At 36.0% G+C, this 27443-nt stretch overlaps 1 protein-coding gene across 4 annotated transcripts in view; it reads right to left on the bottom strand.

The window, feature by feature from the left end:
- The window catches only part of LOC117604966 (uncharacterized), a 100945-nt gene that overhangs the window by 62875 nt on the left and 10627 nt on the right, over positions 1–27443 (bottom strand). For 2 of the 4 annotated variants that reach the window (XM_034325621.2, XM_034325620.2), the window contains exon 2: positions 17200–17451. In XM_034325621.2, coding sequence (XP_034181512.2) covers positions 17200–17451 — 252 coding nt within the window. Of the gene's footprint in view, positions 1–17199; positions 17452–27443 lie in introns of those variants that run through there. The other 2 variants (XM_034325622.2, XM_034325623.2) reach the window with 2 other exon arrangements.

Genomic DNA, 27443 nt, shown 5'->3' with positions numbered 1-27443 from the left:
CATCTTCCCGAGTTAGAATTCAATTTCGTTCACGAGGAAAAACTCACGAATTTCTCAACCACCCCGAAGAAAAGTAACAAGAAACTTGTTACTCGAGAGCACCGTTTGGATTCCTTTAATTCGATTACGATTGCCTCGAGTTTGCTCGAACAACATCTTATCAATAGCAAAGAGATTTAATAAACAATGTTGATAATTTATCGATTTATAGATCCATCGAAAGTTGACGATATCAATTAAGTGCTGTTTCAGATTGTAAACCAGCTAACCGACTTAATTATCTCTCAAGTTCCAAAAGAAAAGAAAAGAAAAGAAAAGAGAGAAGGAGGGAATGAAAGAAAAGAAGTGCTCGAAAAAGGGCAGCGCACCCTGTCGAAGGGTTAACGACGTTTCACGAGTTCATCGCGCGGGAAACACTCTTTGAAGTCCATTACGGGCGAAGTAATTAGGGAGAGGCAGTTCGCGCGAATAATCGACCCTAGACAAATAACGTTTCGCAGCTTCGAGTAGCGTGTTAACGTGCATCGAACCTCGTACCACCATTACCTATGATTTTAGCAAAATTATAACGATCATTCACATGTATTATGCACATTATTTCGATTCTATCCACTCCACAATCCACTCTGCGCAATTAATACATTTAATTAATTTCCTACCGCGAATTTTCTATGTTTCAATAGTAAATTCAATAATTTCTGCACTCGCGTTTGCCTTGGGTACAAAGTTCTTTAACAAACAGAGAATTTTATTACAGGAAAACGTCGTAATTCCGTTACGTTCGAGTCATATTTCATTTTCTGGAACAATAAACGCTAGATTATGTCAGCTATGAAAAATATTCTCAATTTTGCCAACGTATTCCAACTTTTTCGTTTGCCCTTTTAAAATGTAAAAATATGAAAACATTTTTTAGTCGGCAAATAAGAAAATTTGTTAAACATGAAGTTTGATTCTTCAAAAACAATTTAATTAAAACATATTTCCTACACTTCAATGGATGTTTTCTTTTCCTGTTCGTTCTGAAAACAGCGTTCAATAATTTTTCAAATATTCCTTTCTTTGTTAAATTCGCGAAAACAAAGGTTATCCTAATTCATTATTAAAACAATGGAGTAGTAATTTGAAAATAAACATGGATGAAAAAAAGTTCAATGTTAAAGCGGATTATTAGTAAATGCACGCGAAATGCATGAATTATACACTAATTCACGAGCGTTTAATAAATTTCATTCCGGATAAATTATTTCTCGAGGCAGCTTCAGCAATTTCGACGAGGGACAGAGGGAGGGTGAAAAAGAGGAAAAAGATCAAATTTTAACGAACGACGAATTAATTAAAATTGATGAATACAATTAGGCGTGGGAACTGTAGAGTTATCTTCGCGATTAAACTGTTGAAAAATAACGCAATTTTATTTCAACAGACTTACTATTCATTATACTTAAACTAACCAGATTTTTTAAAAGCAAATAAATCAACAGAATAACAGGCTGGTGCAACTCATCGTTATTTTTCTTTTTTAATTGGTTTGCCTTATATACATTTTTCTAATACTTTGAATCTCGCTTAGGTCGATTAAAAAACAAGTAAATAAATTTTTTTACACAGCACTGTTTGATAACAGTAAAACCTTGCTCGTATCTTTCCTTGTAATAAGTAAAAAACAAGCAAATCAACTTTTTATACATGAAACTGATTAATGACATTTAACAGATAAAAATGAATGTGATTTTAATATTTTATTAAGAGTTGTTTGAACAACGCTCTTATTTCGTACCGTCATTTTGATACGTTTGTTTGCTTTAGCGTTGGGGAAATTATAATAGAAATTCTGATCGACGTTGAAAGTGTTTCCTGCTGATAGCTAGTGATAAGCAAAAGGAAGCTTTGTGTAACACTTTTGCTGGATGTACGGTTGCGCAAGAATTATTATCGATCGAGGCCGCAGCACAGCTAAATTCCCAAATAATGCTGCTTTTGTTTTCCCTCCTCGTCCAGGACCTGTATCAACTCGAATTCCATCCTTCTTCCCTCTTTTCCTCCGACCCTTTTTCTCTCAGCAACCCCGCCGCGCCGGTTTCAACGTCTACTTTAAACTACTTTAAAACGATCCACGGTACAAGGAATAGTACGATTCCGTTTGATTACCACGAACAAGGCCGAATAAATGAAATGTAATTTAATTCTACGCCTATCCCATCCGTGTGTCTTTGATTACGCTAACTGCTAGCTCACCTAAAATAAACATTCACGTTTCTGTTCTTAAGCTGCCAGCGTTTCGTTCGTAAATTAATTGTACCGTTAAGTCAACGCTTAGCGGGGCGTTTTAAGGCGCTTCGATAATTAACAGTATCGCAAAACGCACGAGAATATCTGAAACTCGAGGATAAACGCGCTGCGAACGTACTTGGCCAAGTAATTCGCACGTCGCCGATTGGAGCGACGAAGACGCGGCGAAAGAAAAAGGTAATCTTGGCAAATCATGGATAATCAAGATCGCGAGGACAATAAAAATGAAAAAAAAAAAAAGAAATATGTAAACGAAATCAACGCGGAACATTATGAGTAACCGTACCGTGAATAACACTGACTCGAGTAGTTTCTCTTCGGTAAAAAACAATTCCTCTCATCGAGAATTGCATAATTCTAGACGATGATTTTCTTTGCTCTATTAATCGTGTTTATTTCTCTCGCTCCCCTCTATTGCCGCGGTTTCTTGCGCAATGAAAAAATGCATAGAAATGATTACCGCAACAAAATTGTTGATTCTAATGCAGGTTCTCTGCTCGATAATGATAATAGGAAGGATAATATGCGACACGTGTTGTCAGAAGTTTGAGTGTCATATTAAATCGTGTCAGGTCAATATTAGTGCGCTCAATGCGAACTTGCAACTGTGTGTTCTGCACTTTGCCGTCATAGTTGCGAATTACCGACGTGAGGCCGGCGATCAAATGCATGTTTCGCACAAGGAACTTCGCCACAGTAACTAATCGCTCTGCTGTACGATGGGAATCGTGATTTAACGACCAAACCGAATGGCGCTTTGATTCCGAGCCGAGTCTTTCGCACGATTCAACGATCCTATAAATCTTTCGATTCCGAAAATTATCCTTTTAAACGTCGTATAAACGATACAAACGACTTATTCCACCGTGCTAGAGTTATCGGGACAAAAGATTTCTGACTGTTGAAAGAAAAAATGGGCGGAGGCGCGGGGGTGGAAAAAGTGTAGCGAGTTACCGAAGGAAAAGGAACTGGGTTTAAGAGCTTTCGCCATTGGATGGGTTGGATCCAGCTTGTTTTCAAAAGACACACTCGCTACGGGTAACCCCTCTGAATACCAATTAACGTGAATTACGTGGGTACATGGAATTCGAGACCGTACTTTGTCTCCGTCTCTCCGTCACCCTTTCTCTCTTTCTTTTTTCTCTAGCTAGTCCCACCCTCTGTCTTTGTCAGTCTCTCATGATACTCTTTCCCGCGAGTCGTAATTAATTTGCGGTGCTCCAAACGCGATGAGGACGCGTACGCACCTCCGTTTTGTTATTCTCCATCTCCTTTCCCTTTTTTTTTTTAAATGTAATTTCTAAGTCTTTATCAAACAATTTAGCCCCTTAATTAAATATAATTTGCAAACAAGCTCGATTAAAAAGAAATTAGATTCGTCAATTTTCAGGCCGCAATTTTGATTCGTTCTGAGAGTGGAAACATTTCTCTTACGCTAGCACCTGCGCGTTCCTTTGACTGTATATTATGTATTCGGAATCTACAATTACTTGGAAGGTTAATAAATATCTCCCCTACCTACGCGCGCCCCCCCCAGCTTTTTCTTCCTTCTTCAGCACAGTCCATTGCAATGACGGTGCTTACCTGACAGCGGCGATAAAATCAGGTGCACACGAATGTAAAATAGTGCTGCTTTAATTGGTGCTGCGCTGTAGTTTGCAACGTTGAATTAGGACGATTTTCATTTATGAAACTTACCCGGCACGCTATTGATTTTTAGATAAAACTTAAACACTGAAGCGTTCATTATTTCAATGCCTTTCATAAGCGGGTAATTTTTTAATTAAAATATATTTTAATCGAGCCTGATTGCCACTGAAATGAAATTTAAATTGCCATCGAATCGAGTGATTTAAAGTTTGTCAGATAAAATGGCAAAAGCGTTCCTTTCAATTTCAATGTTTTTTCCTTTTTTCTTTTTTTTGCTTCTTCTTCTTTTTAACAATGCAAACTTATTTGCTCGCAAATTTCAACGATACAGAAGCGCAGAAATTTTTAATACCAAGAAGAGAAGTTAGACTGTTCCTCCGTTCATCGATTTCATGCAAAGTTATTCTTGTTTGCCTGACTACCTCTCGAAAGAGAAACTCCAGGCACAAATTACAACATTCATTCAATTAAACTTTACTTACACCGTACAGTATTAAAGCGCAATTTCAACGTTCCCGTATTCGAACATAAATCAATCTTCTCCTCGCTAAATTCTAGAATTTACAATTTCCAAGTGTACGCTATAGAAAATTAAATTTTTCATCTATTCGTTTAATTTATTTAAAACGCTCGCCTCATAAGTATTTTAATTTGTTACCGAAGAAATATTACCGCTTGTAATGGAGCCTCGTGCTGAATCTATCAATAAAGTGAACATGGGTAGAACGATTTATGATTCATCGACGACAGGAAATCACGACGCGAGGCGGATTAATCACGATTAACAACGGCCACGTTGTCATTAGTGTTTTCAATTCATACGACTCTCCTGCGCGGTTTGATAACAAGTCGTGAATCAAGTCCAAGGTTTCATTTATCTTCCACTGATACGGTGTCAAAATATTTCTATTTAAAATTATTCTTCCCCTTAATTAATTAAGAATATTAAACAAAAATATCATTGATCACAAATAAAAAAAAAAAATCCGCCCGAAAAAGACGTATGGGAACGTAATCTTAAGCACAGATATCAAATCATCTTATTAATACACCCCTAACAGCGAAGGTGGGGGATGGTTACAGCCCTAAAAGATCATCCCTGAAGTCATTATCGTCCCTTGGAAAAAGTAAAAAGGATACGTATATATGGCTCGGCAATGGGAATTCACCCCTTGTGAAAAAAAAAAAAAGTTGGTTTCATGGTCGGGAGTCGGGGTCTCCAGTATTGACAATGAATAGTTTTCTTCCGTGGCAAAAGGCCGGCTGCGCGAAGTACGGTGAGGGGGGGGATAGAAAAGGGGAAGAGAATGAAACAGAAAGAGAGAGAGAAACACGTGCACTTGAGTGAAAAGAAGAGAGAAAGAGAACGTGTAACAGGAACGGATAGCTGTAAGAAAGACACAGTTAGTGACTCGATGGAGAGGGAAAACAGAAATATAGAGAGATAAAGACACATGGGAGAGACAGAATGGCAGATGGGGGAGGGAGAGCGAAAGAGAAACAGAGAGGGTGGATGACAGAGTGACAGAACAAGAGGAGAAGCGGGAACGGAAACAGGATGGAAAGGGATGAAACTATCAAAGAGAAAGGAAGACGGTAAATTTGTTGGATAGTGGGGGTAGATTTGATAGGAGGGATGGGTTACCATGGAAACGCGTCGTACTCCCAACCAGCTCAAGATACGATATATAGGTATATAGTATATGTGTTTACATACCTACATTAGATACATACATTATAGTATTATACGGCACATGTACAAGATACTCGTACGAGAAGAGCCGTAATTTGTAAGTCGATTTCCTCTTTTTTACTCGCTCCTTCTCGCTCTTTCTGCACGTCGCAATGCAGTGCATCTTGAAAGCTGAATTTGTATATAATACGATAATTTAATAATTTCATTATCCGTTGTATAAGTGAAATCATTCGTCTAGCGAATGCATTTCATTCCAAATAACTAATAATTTTAGCGGTTGAAGCGGAGATATCATTGAAAAAAAAGTCGCGATTTTTAATTAATTTCAATTTTTCAAACGCATTAAAGAGGCATTCGCTGAATACGAAATTAAATGTATTTTAATTACGAGGAAAATTCAATTCACTGAAAATACAGATAATATTTAAAATATTCCTTTTGAGCATAAAATATGCATCGATATTCGCGGCAAAATTATGTAACCTTTGGAAAAAGCAAATACGTATATCTGAAACGATGTAAAAAAAAAAAAAAAAGAAAAAAAAGACAAAAAAATGTTTTTCGTATCAAATAAGCGTACATGAATACACGTTTGAAAATATAAAATGATTTATTGCTTTGAAACAGTCGCATAAATTTAGATCAATCCGATTGGCTCCCTATTTACACCGTCAAAGGCGAAAATCAGGAACAAGGTATGCAAAGATGAACGATTCATGGGTCAATGAGGCCTTAGAGATACTTTAGAAATACTCTTCGCTCCCCTCTCGCCAACAGAGTTGGAGTCCGGGAGGGCACATTGGCGTAGAGTAGCGCCAAACAGAAATAGAATTCCAATAAAGCAGGTTTTCAAGTGATCACGTGGGAAGCTCTCTCACCAACCAAACACATATACACCCATACATATCTGCATGGATTTGAATAATAATCATGTTACGTAATTCGAACAGATTATGAAACAGTTTTATCTCTTCTGTTAATTACCGATGTTTCTTGCTGCAAATTGAAAACCCTGACAGTTTCCTTATCAATGTTTACATTCATTATAATAATAATAAACGAAAAAAAAAAAAAAAAGAAATTAAATAAAAATTAAAAAAAGAAAATAATAATTATGAAATTAATCTCTCTGATTCAATAGAAAATTTATTTTCATAAAAATTATTGTAGCTTTCTAAACATCTAAGTATATTAGATTATAAAAAAGAAGAATTTATGATATTCAAACACGCGTGAAAACTAATCACCGGAAACTGAAATGACTTGCACGCGACTATGCGAGCGAAACCTGCAGCTTTTTTACTTTTATTACGAACCCGCCGTTTATACTCGTAACACGAAACACGTCGAGCTGTCGTGGGTAAAACAGAAGCTGAGATTTCACGAGAAACTTCACAGTGTAATATTCAAAGTGTTTCAAATACTTTCCTCCATTTTTTTTTTTTTTTTTCATCTCTCCGAATACGCTTTAAATAAGAAATCGGAAATATTTATCGGAACGTTTACCCTAACATTTCCTTCCTTCCTTGTTACAAACGACGTACAAGTACCAGAGGATTTTCTAAATCGATAATTATTAATCGTTCCACGGTAATTTACAGAATGATAAGGCAAATTCGAGTGAATTTAGCTCGATACTTAACGTCAAATATTTACTCGCCCCTCTTTCACCTCTTTTACCCTCCGCACAGCTGCACTAATACACTTGTAAAAGGTTTCGATAATATTCGAATCCATTCAATGCACGCTGTATATGTATATGTATCGATCCTCCACAGTTCGATGATAAAGAAAACAAGTAATATAAGGAAAGAATACTCTATTGAAAACCATTGGCGTAACTAGAATTTTTGTTTAGAGTAAATCATGTTCAGTGAAAAGTTTCGTAACGATTGAAAAAATGGAAATTTTTCCATTTAGATTTCAGTTAGACGATTCTCGACAAAACAGGGACACACGGCAGTTGATTATCGCGGCTGATAATTTCGTACGTGTCACACGCGAGTGCTAGTGTGCCATTATCGCGTTCATTATTACGCGGACAGGTTAATTTTATTAGACTCCTCCCTCGCAACCCCTTCTGACGAGGCTCGATTCATATTTTCTTTTTTTCTTTTTTTTTTTGTTTTGTTTTCTACTTTCTTTCATTCGTTAACGATCTATTTTTCTTGGCATGCGGAGCTTCCCCCGGAGCGTGAACTGGTTTCGAACGAGTGCCATGCCTTTTACGTTTTCTGGTTTTTGTGCTCCTCACGGAGGGAGACAAGGGCCGACGACTTTTAATGGACGACAGGGCGAGCCCCATAGGCGTAAACCGCGATTGTATTCCCGTCGAGGGTCTAATATTCCATCTACTCCGATGATGAGAACACGATAAGAAAAAAGCCTTTGCTGCTTTCGATGAGAGACCTCCGACGATTTTCTTCTTTTCTTTCCGCTATCTTTCTCTCTTTCTCTCCTTCAACCCCCTTACCAATCACCTACCAATGAATTCCCCTTACGCGAAGCCCCACTATTACAGGAATAATATTAGGTTGCTGCATAAGTTCTGCGGCTTAATAAAGACTACGCAAGAGAATATTTTAAATAAAAATATTTAACACCTACATTTGTATCTTCTCTTTTTTTTTTTTAAATTAAAATTTAAAATTTGCAATAACGCGTTGAAAAGAAGAAAAATAAATAAATAAAAGAACAGATGACTGTTCGTTTCTTTTTCTCTGTTTCAATTCAACAGAGTTCATCAATCTTTCTTCTCTCGTTGTTGTTTGATCAGCTTTATCCGAGTAACGTAATATCTAGCTATGTACGTGAATTGTGATACACCACGATTCCCTTCTTCCTGTCGGAATATCCTACCATTCGGTGTAAACGATAAAAATATGAGCCATAGAAGGTGGCGTTTGTTACTTTTAACTCGCTATCGATCTTCCCTAGACCCAAACCTCTCTGCATCCCACTCTTTCTCTTACCTGTTTCATGTAATTCAATAATACAACATGGGGTTATTACATAAACTCCGTTACCGTATTTCCTACAGTCGCCTTGCGTATCAAAACATACAGCGTTATGCCGTATGAACTGCAATATTATTAGTCAGAGGGTGAAAGGGTGCGAGCAACGGGGTGGGCAGCAGGCATTCTGTTACTGACATTTAGCGGTTTATTAATCGATACATTCTCTGTATTGCGCTTGAACGTTCGACATGAATGTTATTTGCATTGTCACGTTTGTCGTTCCAGTTATTCTACTCGTTTGCCGAGCATTTTTGAAGGGAAAAAGAGATAGAAAAATAATGGCGGATCGATTCATTTGCATAGAACGTTGGTCATTTTCCGACGAGATATTTATGAAAAAATAAATAATAAGCTTGTTGAAGAACGATAATGAAACGTCCGTGATTGTAAGCAAGCAATTTTCTGCCCGTTAAATAAAATAAAACACTCAAGGTGCATGTTTATTTGAAACTTTTCAAAACGAGCTTTATGAAATTGCCGGGATATTTTCAGGAACAAAGAAGTACATACTTAAGAGCACCTAACGTTATTAGAAAACACACAACGAGAAGAAGCAATCCCCGGCAAATGAAACGCAAGGATCAATGTCGAAGGATGAACAAGGAGCGGGGAAAATTTTACAAAGTGGAATTGTCTGGGTAAACGAGCAAGAAGGAAACAACGAGATACAAAGTTGTACGACAAAGAAACAGTTAAATGGTGAAATAAAAGACAAAGAGAGAAAACAGGGACGGAGCGAAGGGGTGAGAGAGAAAGAGAAGCAAAGGCAACGAAGAGGCGAGATTGAAAGAGAAATAAAGAAAGAAAAAGGGAAAGAAGAGGGTTGGAGAACCCCTTCCATTCTCGGTTAGGGAGAGTTCATACACAGTTGTGGAGTTGGTCAAAGGTTACTACACAACCAACTCGTGCAACTGTGTTTAGAATTATCCAATCCCACCCAGAACTATGCAGGCTAAACACGTAATGTGTACAGTAAAGGACAAAATTACTTTCCACCTTGACTTCTTTTCCGAGTAGCACCCTTCGTTAAATATCCATGCAGGAAAATTTAAATAAACTCATTTCAAAGGTGATAACGGTATTAAAGGATCCATTTTTATTCCAACCCCTGTTTTATAGTGAAATTTTTCTATAACGGTGAAAGGGTTAACATTGATCCGAACGTGTCAGATTTTTTTGCCGCTCGTCAAATATTCAATTACCGTGCAGCACCGATGTAAAAGCAACGCGAATGAGCGTGCACGAGGTCATGAAGAAAGAAGAGGAAGAAGAAGAGGTAGAGGAGGAGGACCTTGAAGAAAGACGACTGTAACTGCTCGACACTGGCCAACGAGCTGAATAGGCGACTTGACATAATATAAAATCGTTTCACCAAAGGGAAATATTTCAAGAAGAATTATCTTTGTATTCTCCTCCGTCAGAGGGGAATCGACTTTTTACCCTCTTTTCCTTTTTTTCCCTTTTTTTTTTTTTTCGTGCTTTTAATCGAAGTTTCTTCTCGCCGAGCGATTCTCATTATTCTAGACACGTTCGAGATACATCTTTGCATAATTAATTTAAAATTTTTCATTTTTATTTTTCCGTATTAAATTTAATAAATCTGTAATTGTTGAAATTCTTTATGGTAATGAAAATTATCAGTGATAATCACCCTCGGGCAACACGCTAACTTTCCCTCTCGTTCGTTCGTTTCACCGATGAATTCGCATCTGGTTGATGTTACGCGTTTCGCATACACTAATTTCGTGTTTCGAGCCGGCCAGGGAGAGCTGCAGGTGTTTGCTTATCTGTGGAATTGGCTTTTCAGGATCTCCCGAGTGCACGGCCACGATGAAGAGGAGAAAACGATGGACAGCGAGCAGAAGCTGAGATAACGGGGCGAGCAATTTTGGAAAGAGGATTGTTAAAAAAGAAATGGAAAGAAAATTTCTTCGAGTTGAGAAGAAAAAAAAAAAAAGGGACGAAAGGTAAACGTGTAGTATATAAGATTAAACGCAACCCGCGTTTACCGCTGCTCATAAATCTTTGCGTTCGTTCCAACGAGCCCTCAAATCGTTCTCTTTGATTACCCATCAAAATCCATTTTGTGCCATCGACCGAGTTCCTTGGCAGCCCGACAGAAAGCAATAAAACGAGACGTAAGACCATAGAATTGACGGTCATCACGGATTCGATCCTACTATCGACTACTTATTGGTCAATTTCTTTCTTGTCTTTGCTCTTCACGGAAAAGACAGAGGACCGAACGTCCCCCGTCTGTACAGGACATTTTCCCGAAGAGAAATTCTAGCAAACGCAAAGCGTGGGAAATATTAAAAAATAAAATCATACTTTTAATTAATATGAAAGAGAAAATATGTATTAGGAATACGTAGAACTTTCCATCATACACGAGATATTTTGTTGGAATTTATAACGTGTTCTGTTTTATTTTATTAACGTTGGTCAGCATGCAGAATTATTAATTAAAATTTAACGAATCACAATTCTAGGTAATTTCCATCTACCCGGCTATCCCATAAATCAATAGCTTTAGTTTTCACCCACCCACGCACACAATGTATTTTTACTCGGTCTCCTATTCGAGCAAATAAAAATATTTCCACGATACGATGTCAAATTGATCTACAATAACAGGACGATTGATTTTCAATCGATAACCCTGGTCAGCTAAAAAAAAAAGACATTAATCAATTAATACATGATAGAGAAAGGACTAGGGTGGGGGAGAGAGAGTGAGAGAGAGAGAGTAACGGGACCATTAAATTACCAACTCCCTGTCATAATCTATCTCACCTCTGGCCAGTTAAACTTGCCTAATAATTCGCCAGATTGGCGCCAGCAGTAGGCATGCGCAACAAAAACCAATAACACTGACTCTATCTCTCTCTCTCACTCTCTCCATTTACCTATATAGAGTAGCTCTACAGCCTTGTACATAGCCTCCATTCGGCACCCCTGTGGTGGTCCACCCCCATCTAACCCTCCAGGCCACACCATACGAACCATGCTGCAGCAACAACGTACTAACACCCTACCACTAGAGATGGGAATAAACCTGACTCGAATGGCATCCATGCTTCCTCGAAATTCTCTGCGAAATGTATTACGAGCCTGATGCTGGCTTTTCATCCGGTCCAATGTGTTTTAACGCGTTAACCGACGTAATAGGAATAACGATAACATGGATTATTCAAAGCGTTAACAATTGATTCATCCCTGCACCCTTTCAATTTTCTCTTTTCTATTTGCATTTTTTTTTAATCATCTGACCCAGATTAAATTTTTGATATTCGCATAGGAGAAATTAAATTAAATTGATATCACCGGCTATCAACGATAACGATATTAACGATAAATACCCGAAGAATCACAAAACAAACAAATGTGATATTACGTGTCTTTCATTGAGAAATTGTAGAAGAAAATCGTTCCAAATGGAAAGGAAAAAAAAAAAGGGCAATTCTAATTTCACGGTATAAACGTTTGGTGGATTTAATACCACTTTCGAGAGTGAATCATTCGTTTCACGGAATGTGTGATTGGAATGTACTTGTTCGCGGGGAAATCGTTTTCGAGATTTTGCGGAAAATCGACCGTTGATTGAGTACAGAGAAGAAGAAGAAAAATAGAAGAATCGGGTATTCCCGAGTTGATGAAATATTGCATTCGGTAATCCTCAGCGTCATACGAATAGAATTATAATTCATACTGACTTCGCTATTTGTATCGCTGAGAAAACAAAAAGTCAGTGGAATTAAATTTAATTAATACACGGGATTCGTGCGTTCATAGTTGAATGTTTCATCGATTCGCACGGGTTAATGGGCAGACTAACAATTTAATTAAATATTTCCCTAATTATTTCGTTTCACAGATTCGATCGCGTACGTACATTGTAGAATCGAAACTGGCTCGAATGATAATTAAATCTCGAATAATAATAATATTCAACAAAGAGAAACATTCGATATTATTTTTGTTGAAAGTTGGAAAATTTAATAAAGAATAACAAACTGCATCGATTACAAAATATATGATTTCATAAAAAAAAAAAAAAAAAAAAAAAAATTAAGGAGACCTACTTTTTATCAAATTTTAATTTTAATACTCGCAATTCAGTTCGTCCAATATTTTATCAATAGAGTTTGATTGCATTTTAAAATACGGCCACTGAAAACCGTCTGTTAAATTAATTCAATCCATCAAGCTGTTAATCTAGCCATTTATATGATAAATTATTTGAGATAGAGGAGCGGTTAATTTAATATAAAACGCCGGAAATATAAAAATTCAATAATTCAGCTTTCTTATACGGAAAAAAGAGGTCATATGTAAGAGTCCCTGTCAATTTCATCGTACGAATGAAAAAGAAGAAAAGGATTTCAGATTCTGACGAAAGAAGCGTAATCGTCGTGGTGGAGAACTATTCCGCCAGTTTGCACAAGGCTTTACCGAAGTCATATTTGTATGAAACATTGCCACTGCACTGAATGCGTTATGTAAGTCACCCTTCTGAATAAGAGCCTTTGCAAACAGTGCATTGATTTTTGTGCGTTGCTACTTATGCATGTATGTACAAACCCGAATACAAAGTTGCATTAGATGATCGTTCCACGTTTCATGTACATTAATTTCTCGTTGCTTTTCACGAATAATTTATTGTTCGTTCCATGTACTGGCTTGAAAACAATTTGATTTGTATTCAAATGCAACGAATAATTATATTTTTGTATATTCGCGTTCCCATTCAACACACAATGAAAGCCATTAATAATTCCCTTTATGAATGCATATTATCAATTTAAATTAAAGTGAATATTTTCTCTCTCTTTCTCTCTCTCGTTCCTTTTTATTAACGGTATTACAATATTTTATAATGAGAAAAAGAAAAATTCAGAGTAAGCAAATTTTCTTTATTAATGAAAAATATTTCTAAAGAACAGAAAATGGAAAAGTTTACACTTCTAGTTGGCTCGCTGTTTAAATGAAATTTTCTTTTACTCTCTCTTGTTTTCTTTAGTTCGCGTCGCAAACGTTAATTGCGTGCATTTTCATACGAAGTGTTCCTCGGGAAAGCAATATTTTTATGTTTATAACGTTGCAAAATTACTAGAAGTACAATTTATGTATTTTTTGCATTTTTAATAATTTTTTCTAGCTTTAGTAAATTAGACTGATAAAATTAGGACTTAGAAATTTTTTTCTCAATGCATTCTTGACACCATGCCCCCCCTATAAATACCAAGAATCCGTCCGGAAAGTCGGCGACACACGGTATTTAGTCCTAGTATTAAATATTCGCGTTTAAAATGAATTTTCTTTCCAGTGTTTGTTTCTTCTGAAACTTTGTTTCGAGCTGAATACTCTGGTACTAGCACACTTTTCAGCTACTCAGACCTCGAGAACTCAGGTTGAGTGCTTGTGAACCTAATATTCAAGTACCGGTACACTCCCAAGGAAATTGAGTGTTAAGATTCTCTTTGACAAACGAATAAAACAGAATGAAATGTTCGAAAAAGGGTAAGAAAATATCGAAATATCAGAAGAAACTAGTGCAAATAAATTTCATCGTTCCCGGAACAAATTATTATATTTCTTTCTATCGTTTTTCTTCAGCAGGGAGGAAATAAACGAGCGTAAAGTGTTTTCTGACAGAGTGCAATGAAATATTCGCCACGTGTATGTTCGATCGCGATGGAACGCATGCAAAACAACACTTTGCCCGCTCTTCTTTGCTATTTTCTCTTTGCAGTTCATATTTACATTATATTCAACAATACCGCACGGCACGCCTATCTTTTTTCAACTCTTTTCATTCTTTTTTCTATATCTCCCTTCTATTTTACGAGCGGATAATCGATTTAAAAATTCTTCTGCATCTCTTTTTGATGAAACAATAATGAAATGAAAAATAAAGCGCATGACATTTTGATGAATAATAAATAATTTTTCTTCTTTTTCTTTTCAACGATATTATAACGTTCGTAATTATTCATTGAATTATCATTTTGCTAGAACGAAACGTTGAATTCGCGGTAGACCGCAAAAGGGTTAAAGGTTCGATGGTACTCGTTTAAACTAGAATTAATCTGTCTTATAATAACACGATTACCGCTAGCACGATATTGTCCAGGGCACATTCGTGTACTCCGAATCAAATTCACCTTGTATTATGCTAACGACATGCTAATGGTCTCCTTCTTTAACGACCGTTTCCTTTCGCGACAGTCTGCTTTTGATTATTCCACTAGTCCTTCTTTTCTTCATCCGACTAGTGGCCTCTAATAGGGCTGTACGACTTTGAATAGCTCAACTACTCGAATTATTCGAATAAAGAATTCCCGTTCGAAATTATAATATTAATGAAGCAGTTAACGTGTTAATTATGAAATTCAGCATTTGGTATAATTAAAATAAGAAAAGGTGAAGAAAAAAAAACATTTGGAATTTCGAGGGAACTTTACTCGAAGTTTGAATGGTATGTTTGCGTTGTATCATCGTGTAAGATGTGTATAAATATTTGCGGTGTCAGTGTTGATCTTTGATGAACGTTAGCGCGAGGCAGAGATAACACGAACGTGTAACAATTAGCAATTACAGTGGAACGAATCCAAGCAAAATATTAATTAATAATTCGACGAATATCCAGAAATCAGATGTGCAATTATTTATCGAAAATGGAATGAAAAAAATTCTTGCTTTAAAGGAAAATAAAATAAAATTCATCAAATAAACCAATCAAGGCATAATGCTTGGTACGAGGAAAAAAAAACAGGAGTTGGAATGGTGGAGCTGAAAAATTCATGAAATTCCATGGTGGTACTCGTAAAACAAAATATAGATTTATATCCTGGTTGCTAATAGAGGAACGTGAAAACGAGGTATCGGTGGTTATCGAATTTTTCTTTTTTCCACCGAGAGCGCAGGCGTGCAGTCGAATAATATCATTGAAATTGAACACGTTTTTTGTTTTTTAAATTCATGAATGAGTTTGCAGAAATTCACGTTTAATATGCAAACCTTATACTTAAGTAAACCTCATCGTTAGTCAGTATTATTCTACTAATATTTAATATAACTTTTATCAATTATTATCTGGTTAATTAGCAAGTTCTAGCAATTACTTGAACGATGTAACACTATACAAACGACGAGCAATGAAATTCATAGGGTCGTTCGAAAACTTCGGTGAAGTTTGGCAAGGTATTTCGCTAATTGCAACAGATATTTCTGATGAAGGAATATGCTACGGTATTTTGCATCACTCACTCGAGAGTTACAAAATTTTGTTAATATCTAGTAATAAAATCAACCAACGTGGAATCTATAACTTCAAACGGGAACATCACTTTTAACCCCTTCGGTTGAGTCGGTTTTACAACTATTATTAATGAAAATCAAACGAAAAACCGCCCGTGCGATTCTTCCATGTGGTTTGCCGAATTGTTGTTGAAATCGAAAAAGAAAATGAAAAGCATAGCAGGAAAAAAGCGATCACAATTTTTTTCCCCCTTTTTTGGTAGAACAGAAAAAATTTCACTGTGGCAGGAAATCAAATCTGACATTCGTATCCGAGAAAAGGAAAAATAATTATTTGTTGAAAAGTAAAAATCATCCTTAAAGTGGAAAAATATATCAAAATATGATAATGTTTGGTAGATTGAAAAAAATAATTCCAATTAAAAATATGTTGCAAAATCAGTGGAAACACGATCGTTTCAAGTGTTTAAAACAACACTCTGTTGTACTATGTAACTGTATGCAGAAATACAAGTATCTACGAGCCGGACAAGGTTACGTTCTAATACTGTCCGCAGAAATGACGTAATGAATAATGCATTCTCCGGTTTAAATGTTAGTTTTATGAAACGCAATACACGTACAGGCCACGTGCTGATGAACGTTAATCCGTTTCTCTATTGATGCACGTTTTACGATAACATGAATTCGCTTAATTACATAAAACTCGTTTATCCAGCTTTTGACGATCACACAAAACATCGAACGTTAATATTCATGCAATCTTTTGCAATTGATCTTGTTCTTAATCAATATATTTTTTTTTCCTTTTAATGTCAACAATCGATAAATTGTTTTTGTATCTAATGCGGAAAACCGGTACTTTAAAACGCACGCTTCTAATCATTTAATTATTAGAAAATTAACTCATCGATCGAATAAAAAACGTATGGGGACAAAAAAAAAATGACGAATAAAAGGAGTAGTCGAGTAGTCGAACAACATAGAAAACAAAACTCGTAAACCGGTTTACAACGTTGAAAGAACATTTCCTCCTCGTGAAACGACACGCTCTGCTATTCGCAGATTACCGGTTAATTTACAATTATTCGCGTTGTATGTTTTTCAATTAGGATCAAGACCAGTTGTTTGTCGAATCGAAGCTACGATTTTTTTTTTTTTGTTTTGTTAGAAAAATTAATTCGTTCTAAATAAATTATAACTTTTGTTCTAGAGCGATGTAAAATAGACGGACGAAATCGAAGAAAATAAGAATAAAATAAAGGTGATGATATCACTCACCTCTCCGTGCGTGTCCCTTCGGCCATCCGGGGTGTTCTCCGGCAAGAAGTAGAGCCGTAAAGATGCCAGAGGTTGATTTGGCCCCCGACTGTCCATCCATAAAAGCTGAAGTTCACCGATGCTAACCAAGTCGGCATCGCTCCACAATTTCGTCAGAAAGAAGCTGCCTAAACGTAGGACGCGACCGTTTCCTATCCTCACCGCTTTGTAAAACGTATACGGGCCGTGGCTGAAGCAAGCACTGCCCAATAACTGGAACAAAAATAATAAAAATTAAATTATTAGTAAATCAGTGCGTATACCACTTTCTACAATTATAATTTAACTTGGACTTCGTTTAACTATCATTTCCTGGAATTTAACTAATAACCTGTAAATCTGTTATAAGGTTGAAATCCTTAGAAAGTTATAAATAACATTCATTAGCATTATCGTTCTTCCAGTTTTCCGTATTTCTTACAGACACACGTAAGTACAGTTGCTTGGCAAGCGATTCAAGCAACCGTTTCGCTGAACGTTTCTCGGTAAATAGTAATTATTGTTCGTTTCACGCGGTATTCGAGGAGCAAAAATAAGGCAACGTTTCGTTGTCAGCGAAACGGCAAAGAACATTTAAGGCTGACCGTCGAGCATGCTTATTTGTAGGCTGTCAGTTTGGTTTTATGGATGTTCGTCGAGTGAAACAAGTCGTTAGATGACTCATATCCCATGCCAAGAGGGTCTCATTTGTAACAATGTACTCTTTTTAACTGACGTATTTATCGCTAACACTATTGTTTCTTAATAAGTGTTATAAATTATGACCCACCATTTTCTGATATCCGCTAAATTAATATTTAAATCAATTTACACGATTTTATTTTATGTAAAAATAAAAAAAAGTTTCCAATTTTTCGTCATCTATAAAGAATTTCGAATATCTTATTTACATTGAATCCATTCCACTCTCCTCGAGAATATTTAAAAAAATTATATTTAACCGACTGTTGATATTGATTGATAAACCTTGAGCTCGTTTAAGAGTGTGAATAAAAACGACACACGGCGTGTTTAAATTCAGATAACGTGGAAACTAATGAAGGTAAAGCAATAAATTTTCCAAGGTACATTTAAAAGCGGTTCTCCCGCGGCAGTTCTGGTGAAAAATAAAACGTATCAATTTTATGCTTTTAATACAAATTTCGTGTCAACTTTCGAGAATTATGGATTATCGATACGATTATGCCTCGGCTATTTATAATCGAGTGGTGACATTTAAAAAACGAGCCTCTTTAAAATCAGCTATGCTTAGATAAGAAGTAGCTCACGTTTTCTTCAAGTAATACAGCAAATGTTTTATCAGGTCGTTGAAAATATCATTTTCACTCGATCCGATATTTTTGACGACGAATGTACAAGCACCGATTTTCATTTATCGTGTTGTTTGTTCAAGAAAGAAAAAAAATTTATTATCTCATAGGAGAACGAAGAAGGGGATAAACGATCCGTTATATGCAATTTCGAATGCAAGAGCGCATCGCGCGCTGCACACTGCGCATACTCAGTACCCACGCGGCAAAATCGAATTGTTTGGAGTATTAAAAAAAATAATAATTCCACGATATTGAAATTCTATACGTATTCAAGGTGTCGTGTGTACACACAGATAAGTATCAAGTTACTATTAGATATTCTTATCTAATCTATTCGATTTTAATTTTCAATCCAGCGTTATTTTAGAAATGTACTTTAGACTCAAACCGTTATAGTGTGAGTTTTTTTTTTTATTTACAGAAGTATTTCTTAATTCAGCTAAAATGTAAAACTTCCAACCCCATTTTAATTTTCATGAACAAAAAAAAGGAGGTGTATTCACCTTTTTCATGCAGCTGTGAGTTAATACGAGTTCAAACACCGCGTCGTATCGAATTGCAAATGCGATGTCCCGAGCTTTCACGGCAATGAAAAAGATTGCCATCGTAATTCGGAATATCCAATAGCAACCGAGTGAAAAAGAAAAACACCTTTCGTATCCTGTCTCTCTTTATCTTACTGCTCCGGACTGACTCCATAGAACCATCTACTTTTGCAGCCAGAACTTGTCCAATTCTTCTTCTTTTGCTTTATTTATCACGGTCGATTTGAAATCGAACGAATCGTCGATGGTAAAGCGACGGAAAGGTTCTACGATTTACATTCTAACCCCCTTTTTTACCTTTCCTCAAATACACTCCTCTCGTAATTGCAATGCAAAATTATCATTTTTCTATTGTGTCGAGAAAAATGAAGATGGTACGATTAAATGCTCAAATATAGACGGGAAATAATGGCCACGGTTCTTCAATTCTGATTCAGGATACACAAACATCGCGGGATGCTCGCAAAAAAAAAAAGCACAATTACTTCGTTAACTCTAATACTTCAATAGCACGGCTATTTCCTACTGCGATTGCATCGAGTTTAATTGTCCGCCAAGTCAGGCCTGTAATAATCCGTTCCTCCAGACATGCTACCATCCACTTAACCATCTTTTCTTTTTAATATTCCCTTCGCAAATAATCATAATAACGAGAAATAATAATGTTTCCCGTGTAACGTTCCAATTGAAATTGAATTCAAATTTATTTTCATAAAAATGATTCTTCATTTGCAACAAAAATTCTTTACGAATAAATTTTTAAATAGAAAAAAAAAATTAAATTAAATTAATAGCACACCGGATAGAAAGCGCGTTTGATTCGAACAATGATGAAAAAAAAAAAAAAAAAATAAAAATAGTTTCTCTTAATCGAAGGCACATGCTCTCTCTGCATCAATCGAGGAGAGTCCACGTTACATAATTGAATCAATAAACGTAAAGTATAGCTGCCGTGGAATGAGCACCGCTGCCATAACTATTTCCAATGTTTTAAGAGTACAGTCGGGGCCAAAAGTTTCCGCGTTGGTCAAGAAGACACGATCCGGCCTGGCTCGACCACCAATGGTATTTATAGCGTTAATCTCGTTTCTCTGCTACAGCTGCATCGTCTGCGAAACCCCAACGCCATTGATATCGCAATTGCATCTACCGACTCTCCTCACATATATTTCTTTTTTCTCTCTCCTCTTTCTCCTATCCCAACTTCTTTTTAACTATTCCCCGCTACCATTACCCGTTCACGGTAGTAGTCCACTTGGCCCGGTGTGCATGGATTTTCGTGAAGCGTTTCTGCCTTCATTATTTACCCTCACACACTCCAATTACCATCGGGTACCGACCCAGCCAAATATTTCGTCGTTGCATCGTGGAATATAGCGACAACGCCATGTATTATTCAACACGGCTTGTCGATGCCTCGTTCGAGTACATTTTATTCGTGTACACACGCGAAACGTTACGATCGGTTTATTATTTATGCTCGTTGTCAGTCATGCCCAGTGGCGCTCATTCATCAACCGGATGAGAAGAAAACAAAAGAATTATTCGCGGATTACGAACAGAGTTGGATAAAATATAGAAGGAGAAAAAATTATCCGAAGTACTATTTTAAATAACAGTTGCTTAAAATGATATTTTAAATGGGAAGCGAAATTTTGATAAATAAAATGTTTTTATTTTAATTACCTTAAGAATGATTTTAATCAAGAATTGAAACGTTAATTTATAATGAAATATAAAACAGAACACCTTTAAAATAGCTACTAATGGATATTACATTTTCTATTTCGTTGATTATTATCCAGATGTTGTTGCTCGAACATAGAAACGAAAATATCGATTTGTCCGGTAAATAGGCGGACGGTGCTTATAACCGTGCATCGTACATTTTATTTCGTGATTAATCGCAGCAGCTGTTATAAATAAAGCTAATATGCAGATTGGCCGGCGGACAGAAAGACACGATCGAGGACTGTTTAATAATCATGAGGCACAATGTGTGCCGGCTTTGGTATCCTTGACTCCACTCGGAGATTGATAAAAATATAGGCAAAAATAGATTGTTTACTTTTGTTTATCGATCAACTATAATGAGAAGAAAAACAATAGCAGTTAATTAGTTTCTTTATAATGGCGATTTGAAGCCTTTGTTGCACATCAATGATAAAAGATAAGCGTTTAAATAAAAACTGATATCTTTCTTAATCATTATTAATAATTCATTAGGAAATGTTATTAATAATTTTATTTAATCCTGAGATTAAGGTGAAATCACGAATACAGATTAATTAATTTCCTTCGAAATGATATGATACTAATATAAAACTAATGAGTAACGATGCAAATAAAATGAAATATGTTCTCGATTTCTCGTTTTTACATTCAGCTAAATGGATTAGCGTTGTAAATGCAATCTGGTTGACTCAGTACTTAAGTGGTATTGAAATTTAAATTATTAGATGCAAATTCACGGTAGACAATCTGTTAAAAAGAAATTCCTCGTTTATTACACAGACAAACAAGCTTTTCTTGTGCAAATATTCTGTTACTCGAATAATTTATTCCATTTCATTGATCGATATTAGCTTCGAAACTGCATCAAAAATACCCAAGCCTTTTTTCTCGAAAATTTATTTAATGTTTATCCGTTACAATCATTTACGAGGGGGAAAAAGAAAAATGAAAAAATGAAGCAATTTTCTAGCTTCGTATTTACCGTTGCACGGTATGTTTCGAAATTTATTCATGCTGCCCTATGTATTACACCGAAATCGATATACAACGTTCACACACGTGTTCCTATTTTCATTTGGATTTAGATCCCCATTGCGAGACGAGCGCTGTTTGTGAAACAGCCTTTAGGCTATATTCGCACACACGGATTCTACCGGTAGCGATGGTTATGAGTTATCATTTTTATTTAAACGATAGCAATATCCTAAATTTTTCAATTAATTTAATTTCATAAAAAATGCAAAAGGTTGAAGACACAATATTGACTTTTTTTTAAAAAGAATACAATTGAAATATGCAGGTGTTTGTTTCAGAGCAATAAATAAATAATTTTCTTTTTAATTGTAACAACTATATTATAAAAAATTGTTAATTTGAAATTGTTCGATTGAAATGAAAAGTGATTCAAGATACTTGATCTGATTGAGAGCATATTAAATCCATCGTTACCACGAGCTCACGTACGACTCGGTAGAGTAGCGTGTGTGTACAGGAGTGAATCAACATTGAGGGGGGAATACACACACGAGAAAAGACACGTGTATGCACACTCGATACACGATATACGGGGAATTTGACTCAGGTACCCGTGCACGCACACGACTTTCTCTGTAACACGAATCAACGAATAGGCACACTTGACTCGTCAACGCATCACCTCACGCAACATTTGCCGAGGCATTTAACCCTTTGCGGTACCAACTATCTTTCCTATTTGGCATCGAGCAATTTGTATCAATGTCTGAGGAAAAAGAACCGCGGTGTGAAATGTTTCCTGTCAATCATTAGCCTTTAAATAGACTCCTAATTTTTCAATGTTCTTATCATAAACTTAATATTTGAAAAAATTTGAAAGAAAAATGCATTGAAAAGAATTAAAACATAATTTGATAGACATTGAAATGCACCTAAATTCCAACGTTTTTATTCCCCATAGAAGCAAACTACACCAAGGTAAAAGTGACATCTTCAACATATCCTCTCCTCTTTTTTCCTCATTCGCATTCTCGCGTATCACTTTTCTTCTTTTTATTTCTACCTTTGCTTTCGCGTCTTGTTACTCGTTTCTCTCGCGAAACTCAACCCGTTCCGACTCGTCATTATCATTCCAGAGAAGAGACAACGGAAGTTTATAGATAATGAAGGATATTCGGGGGCCGTAAAGGTCCTTGATTTTTCCTTCCTCCTTCTTTGAGCTGTCGACACACAATACCTAGGGGCTTGCTACACCAGAGAGAGATCAGAAGTCACCTTGGGTGAGATGGCTCCGAAAATGGAACCGGTTCTCAGTTCATATAATTGGGTCCTGCTCTAACCGGGCCCTCTTTTGAGAATAATCAACGTTCATTTGGCCGTTTAGCGCGCGAACCCCGGGTGTCAGCCAACTCGCCGTCTCTTCTCTTTTAATTTGCTAAGAATATGCCATTCCACTTCCGGCACGAGGAATCGATAATAATTTAAATAGAAAATTTGAAATATTTTTCCAATTTATCAGAATCCTCAATATTGCTGCTGAATATTTCTTTGTATCAATACGGGATGAATTAAAAGCAGTTGCGAGTGATAAAAAAAAACTCTCATTATGCCAACTCATCAATGTAAATCAAGGCTCGATGTAAAAAAAAAAATAAAGAAAACTTGAATGCCATAAGAGTTGCAGAACAAGGTATTATTTTTAAGGTAAAGAAAAGTCCTGTAAGCTATAGAACGAATGGTACTCAAGATACATGACGAATGGCCCAGCGACTTCATTCAAACAGAAATAAAAAGGAGAGCCTATACAAGGATGCCACGTTGTTATCAAACATTCGCCAAAAGGAAAGCTTTTATTTTCACATTATACACGCTTTCACGTTCCTCCTGTATTTTATTCGTGCATATTGATAAATAAATATTGGAGCAGCAGGAGATGGACGAGCACGAAGCAAATACATTTTTAAATCATACGCGGTTTCAATGAAAACATATTACACGGGCAAACACGATTTTTCTCATTCTCCCTTTTCACCGGTAAAAATTTCGCGATATTCCATGAAAAACGTTTTATTCACTCGAGAATATTTAATCCTTTTTACTAGAACGCTTGGAAACAAGTATTCCATTTTTCTTCTCTTTTTCTAATTTCCTCTTATTTTCTTTCGTTTCGACCTTCTCCGATTGAAATTACACCAGCTCGAAAAGTAAGAAAAAGATCCGATGGCTTTTTTGAAAATTTTAATCAACCATCAGGTGTGGTTAATTAGAATGGAAAAGAAAATTCTTGTTTAAACCGAGAATTTAATTAAAGTAATTAAACTCGATTATACACAATTTAATGTAATATTCGTGTTTCAAATTTACATTTAATTTTCAGCGCAATCATTTGTTACGAATTTTAAATTTCGAAAAGTTTCACAAATTAATTCGTTCCAGCGTAGCGCGAACGAGCCGAGGTGAGTGTTTAAATTTTTAAGGCAAACGTAGCTTCGAATAATCAAGAGAGTTTACAAATCATAAATTATTATCTTGTGATGAAAGTTTGATAACCACTTCTTGCAACTCTACGCCATGGAACCAGATTACGTTTCAAACTGAATTTCAAATAATTTACGCGCGTCTCGTTCAAAGATGTAGCATTAATCTTTTTCTATCTTTTCATATATTTTTTTTTCCCCTTCTTTTCTTTTTATTTTCTCTGGTTAATTACTCGAGCGCACCAAAACTCGCTAGTCGAATTATTTCTATCGAATAAAGCGAGCACAGCAAGCTGTCCTGTTTTTCCTCTTTCACTGGGAACCTGTGAAACGTGAAATTACCAGTCGGATTGAAACGCCTCTTTAATAAGTCTTTTTGATGGTCTCGCCCGTAGAAACTGTCTGACGTAATTTCTATTAATGTTATAAACTGTGAGAGAAACTGGAGAGTTCTATGTTTTAATTAGAGATTTCTTTTTTTTCTTTTTCATGTCGCGTATTTTTTCATTTAAAATCTCGCCGTTTGTTGGCCGGTTTAATGTCTAAATTTCGTCGCTGAATAGAAGCTTGTTCCTTTTCTTCTTCGCAAGACGACAAAATAATATTTAATCTAAACGAAATTTACAAAATTACAGTGGGAATGGTTGCGAAAGAAGCAGATATTACGGCACAACAAATTAGTCTGTTGAAATCGAACAACAATCGAAAAATAATGAACGAACGAATTCGACCAGCGAACAGATTAGTCAACGTAAGCGCGGAAAATTCAGTGAATTTCGAAAAGCCGTGCCAGCCCGATTTGTAAAAACAGACGGGAGGATACATATTTGATAAACGCCCGGCTGAAAACGCGAACGCTGACAAAAAGCTGGCAAATAAAGAACTTTGTTTCAATTACAATGATACGATATAACATTTTCTAAAGCTTTCTCGCAGTAAATCGAACAACAATTTAATACAAAAAAAAAAAGAAACAGAACCAACATATCTGACAAATGAAATCGTTAATTGCATAATGTTTTGAAACGAAAATAGGGAAACAATAATATGTGTTATAAAGTGTTATCTTAACGAAGAGAATTTGTTTTATTTTTGAAAGCAATTGATGATAACATTCCGACACTATTGGCTGATAAACGATTATCAGCTAAACGTGATCGTATCAGCTAGATTAGGACAGTTATGAAGGTGTTTTGCAATTAATCATGATCGTTATTATTACACCGATAATGAAAAAAAAAAAAAAAAAAAAATGAATTATTCAAAAAGACGAGCGAATAAATCTTACATACACATCGAAAGGAGGTAAGCTGATACAGAAGAATGCAAGAAACGAGTTCCACGTTTGTTTTTTCTTCTTCTAAAAGAAACTTTCCAGGTAATTAATTTTAAACGGTGAAGCCGGTTAAATAGTATCTTAATGATGCAATTGTACGTGTGTGAGTAATAATACGCCATAGAAATACTGATGCTGCAACATAACTCGCTTGCAAATACAACCACTGGAACAATAATCGCGTTTTCTATTGTTTATATGCTAATAATAGATATCGCGTTATTATTTGGTAACAGTACCGTCGTACCGTTCAGCACCAGTTTAATAAAAAACTTCGAATTTAATGCGCTTTAGCGTTTCAGACTGAATATTGCTTTCAAAATAATAAATAAAAAATTATTTCAATATTCCTTCCTGTCTCAAGGTAAAAGATTCAAGGTACAAAGTTTCAATTTAAAAAAATGTTGAAACAGACAACCGAAAGGTGAAAACGTAGAATTGAAAATTCAGAATGAAAGATTTGCAAGGTGATATTCTTGTGCAATTTGATTCATTCACGTCGAAAGGCATCGCGAAAACTGTTTCCGCACCTACACGCAGTTTCGCATAGATAGATAACGCAACGACAGTTTCTGTTTCTCAATCGCGCGCAATCGGTGGTGGTTTGCAATGAAGTGGGGGGAGGGGGCACAGTAGGGGGGGCAATAGCGCACGCGCAAATGCACCGACACACACGCATGCACACATGTGTCGAGGAGCAATGCATTCGCGTTTATAGATCCGATATCGTATTATTATTAAATCCTGGCGCAAGAAATATATTGCCGAACGCTGAAAGAATCCAGGTTATTTCGCAACGTTCCATTTTAATTTATTCACTTCGTTTATCAGTAATAGTGCCCCATTTTTCTTTCTTCCTTTCTCTCTCTTAAATCAACCACTTTTCCGTTTATTACAATTTAATAATAACTATACAACCGGGAGGATTATCCTTCTTCTTTTAAGTATATTAAGCAGGTGTTTGTAAACGATTAAGAAAAATTAATTTAATTTTCTTGATATTTTTCTACCTCCTACTTTCATTCATTTAATCTTATCGATCGACGATTATTCTTACAGGCACGTGAAAAACATGCACGATAATATGTTTCATTTTTTTTAATTATCCAATTCTGATCACCTTGAAAATTAACATACAGTTAATTTAAAGACCGCGATCAATTATGCTGGCAACCGCTCGGGTCCACGGGTCATCGAACTCGATTAATTATAACGCTGTAGACTTCATTATTGGAATTTCTCTATCCACTGACGTTCGTGATCTTTTCTATGTATTAAACCCTCGGAAATACTATATAATAACGAGCGATAAACAGAAATTGTTAATTGTAAACGTTGTAGACTTAATTATTGCAATTTTCTCCCTGTCCGCTTGCGTTTATACTTTCTTTTCCTATACACGTTAAACGTTTACACGAAATAACAGGGGATACAATCGCGCATGCACACGGATTGTCCGTAGCTAGCACAGCCAAGTAATAGACAAGTACGTAAAACATTAATTAACCTTTTGCAAGAAACGAACATCGTTCCGCGACATTGCATACGATTCCAGTTCCCTGTACGTTGCAACATTACAATCGTAATTGTTATCAACTCTTAATGGATTCTCTAGGTAAATTGAAATTCTGATCATCTTTCCCTTCCCCTTCCCGTCTCCCTTTCCATTTACTTGTTATTAAATCACCAACGAAAGAAATAAAACACTCATACATGTACAACTGGTAAACGTTTCAAAGGAATCTAGGTTATTCCGTGACGAGCAACTTTAATGCACTCGTTTCGTTTGTTTATAGACGTTTTCGACATTGCACATTGCCACCGG

The sequence above is a fragment of the Osmia lignaria genome, chromosome 5 (genome assembly GCF_051020975.1).
Source record: "Osmia lignaria lignaria isolate PbOS001 chromosome 5, iyOsmLign1, whole genome shotgun sequence".
Taxonomy (NCBI): Eukaryota; Metazoa; Arthropoda; class Insecta; order Hymenoptera; family Megachilidae; genus Osmia; species Osmia lignaria.
This window is presented reverse-complemented; position numbering and strand designations above follow the sequence as displayed.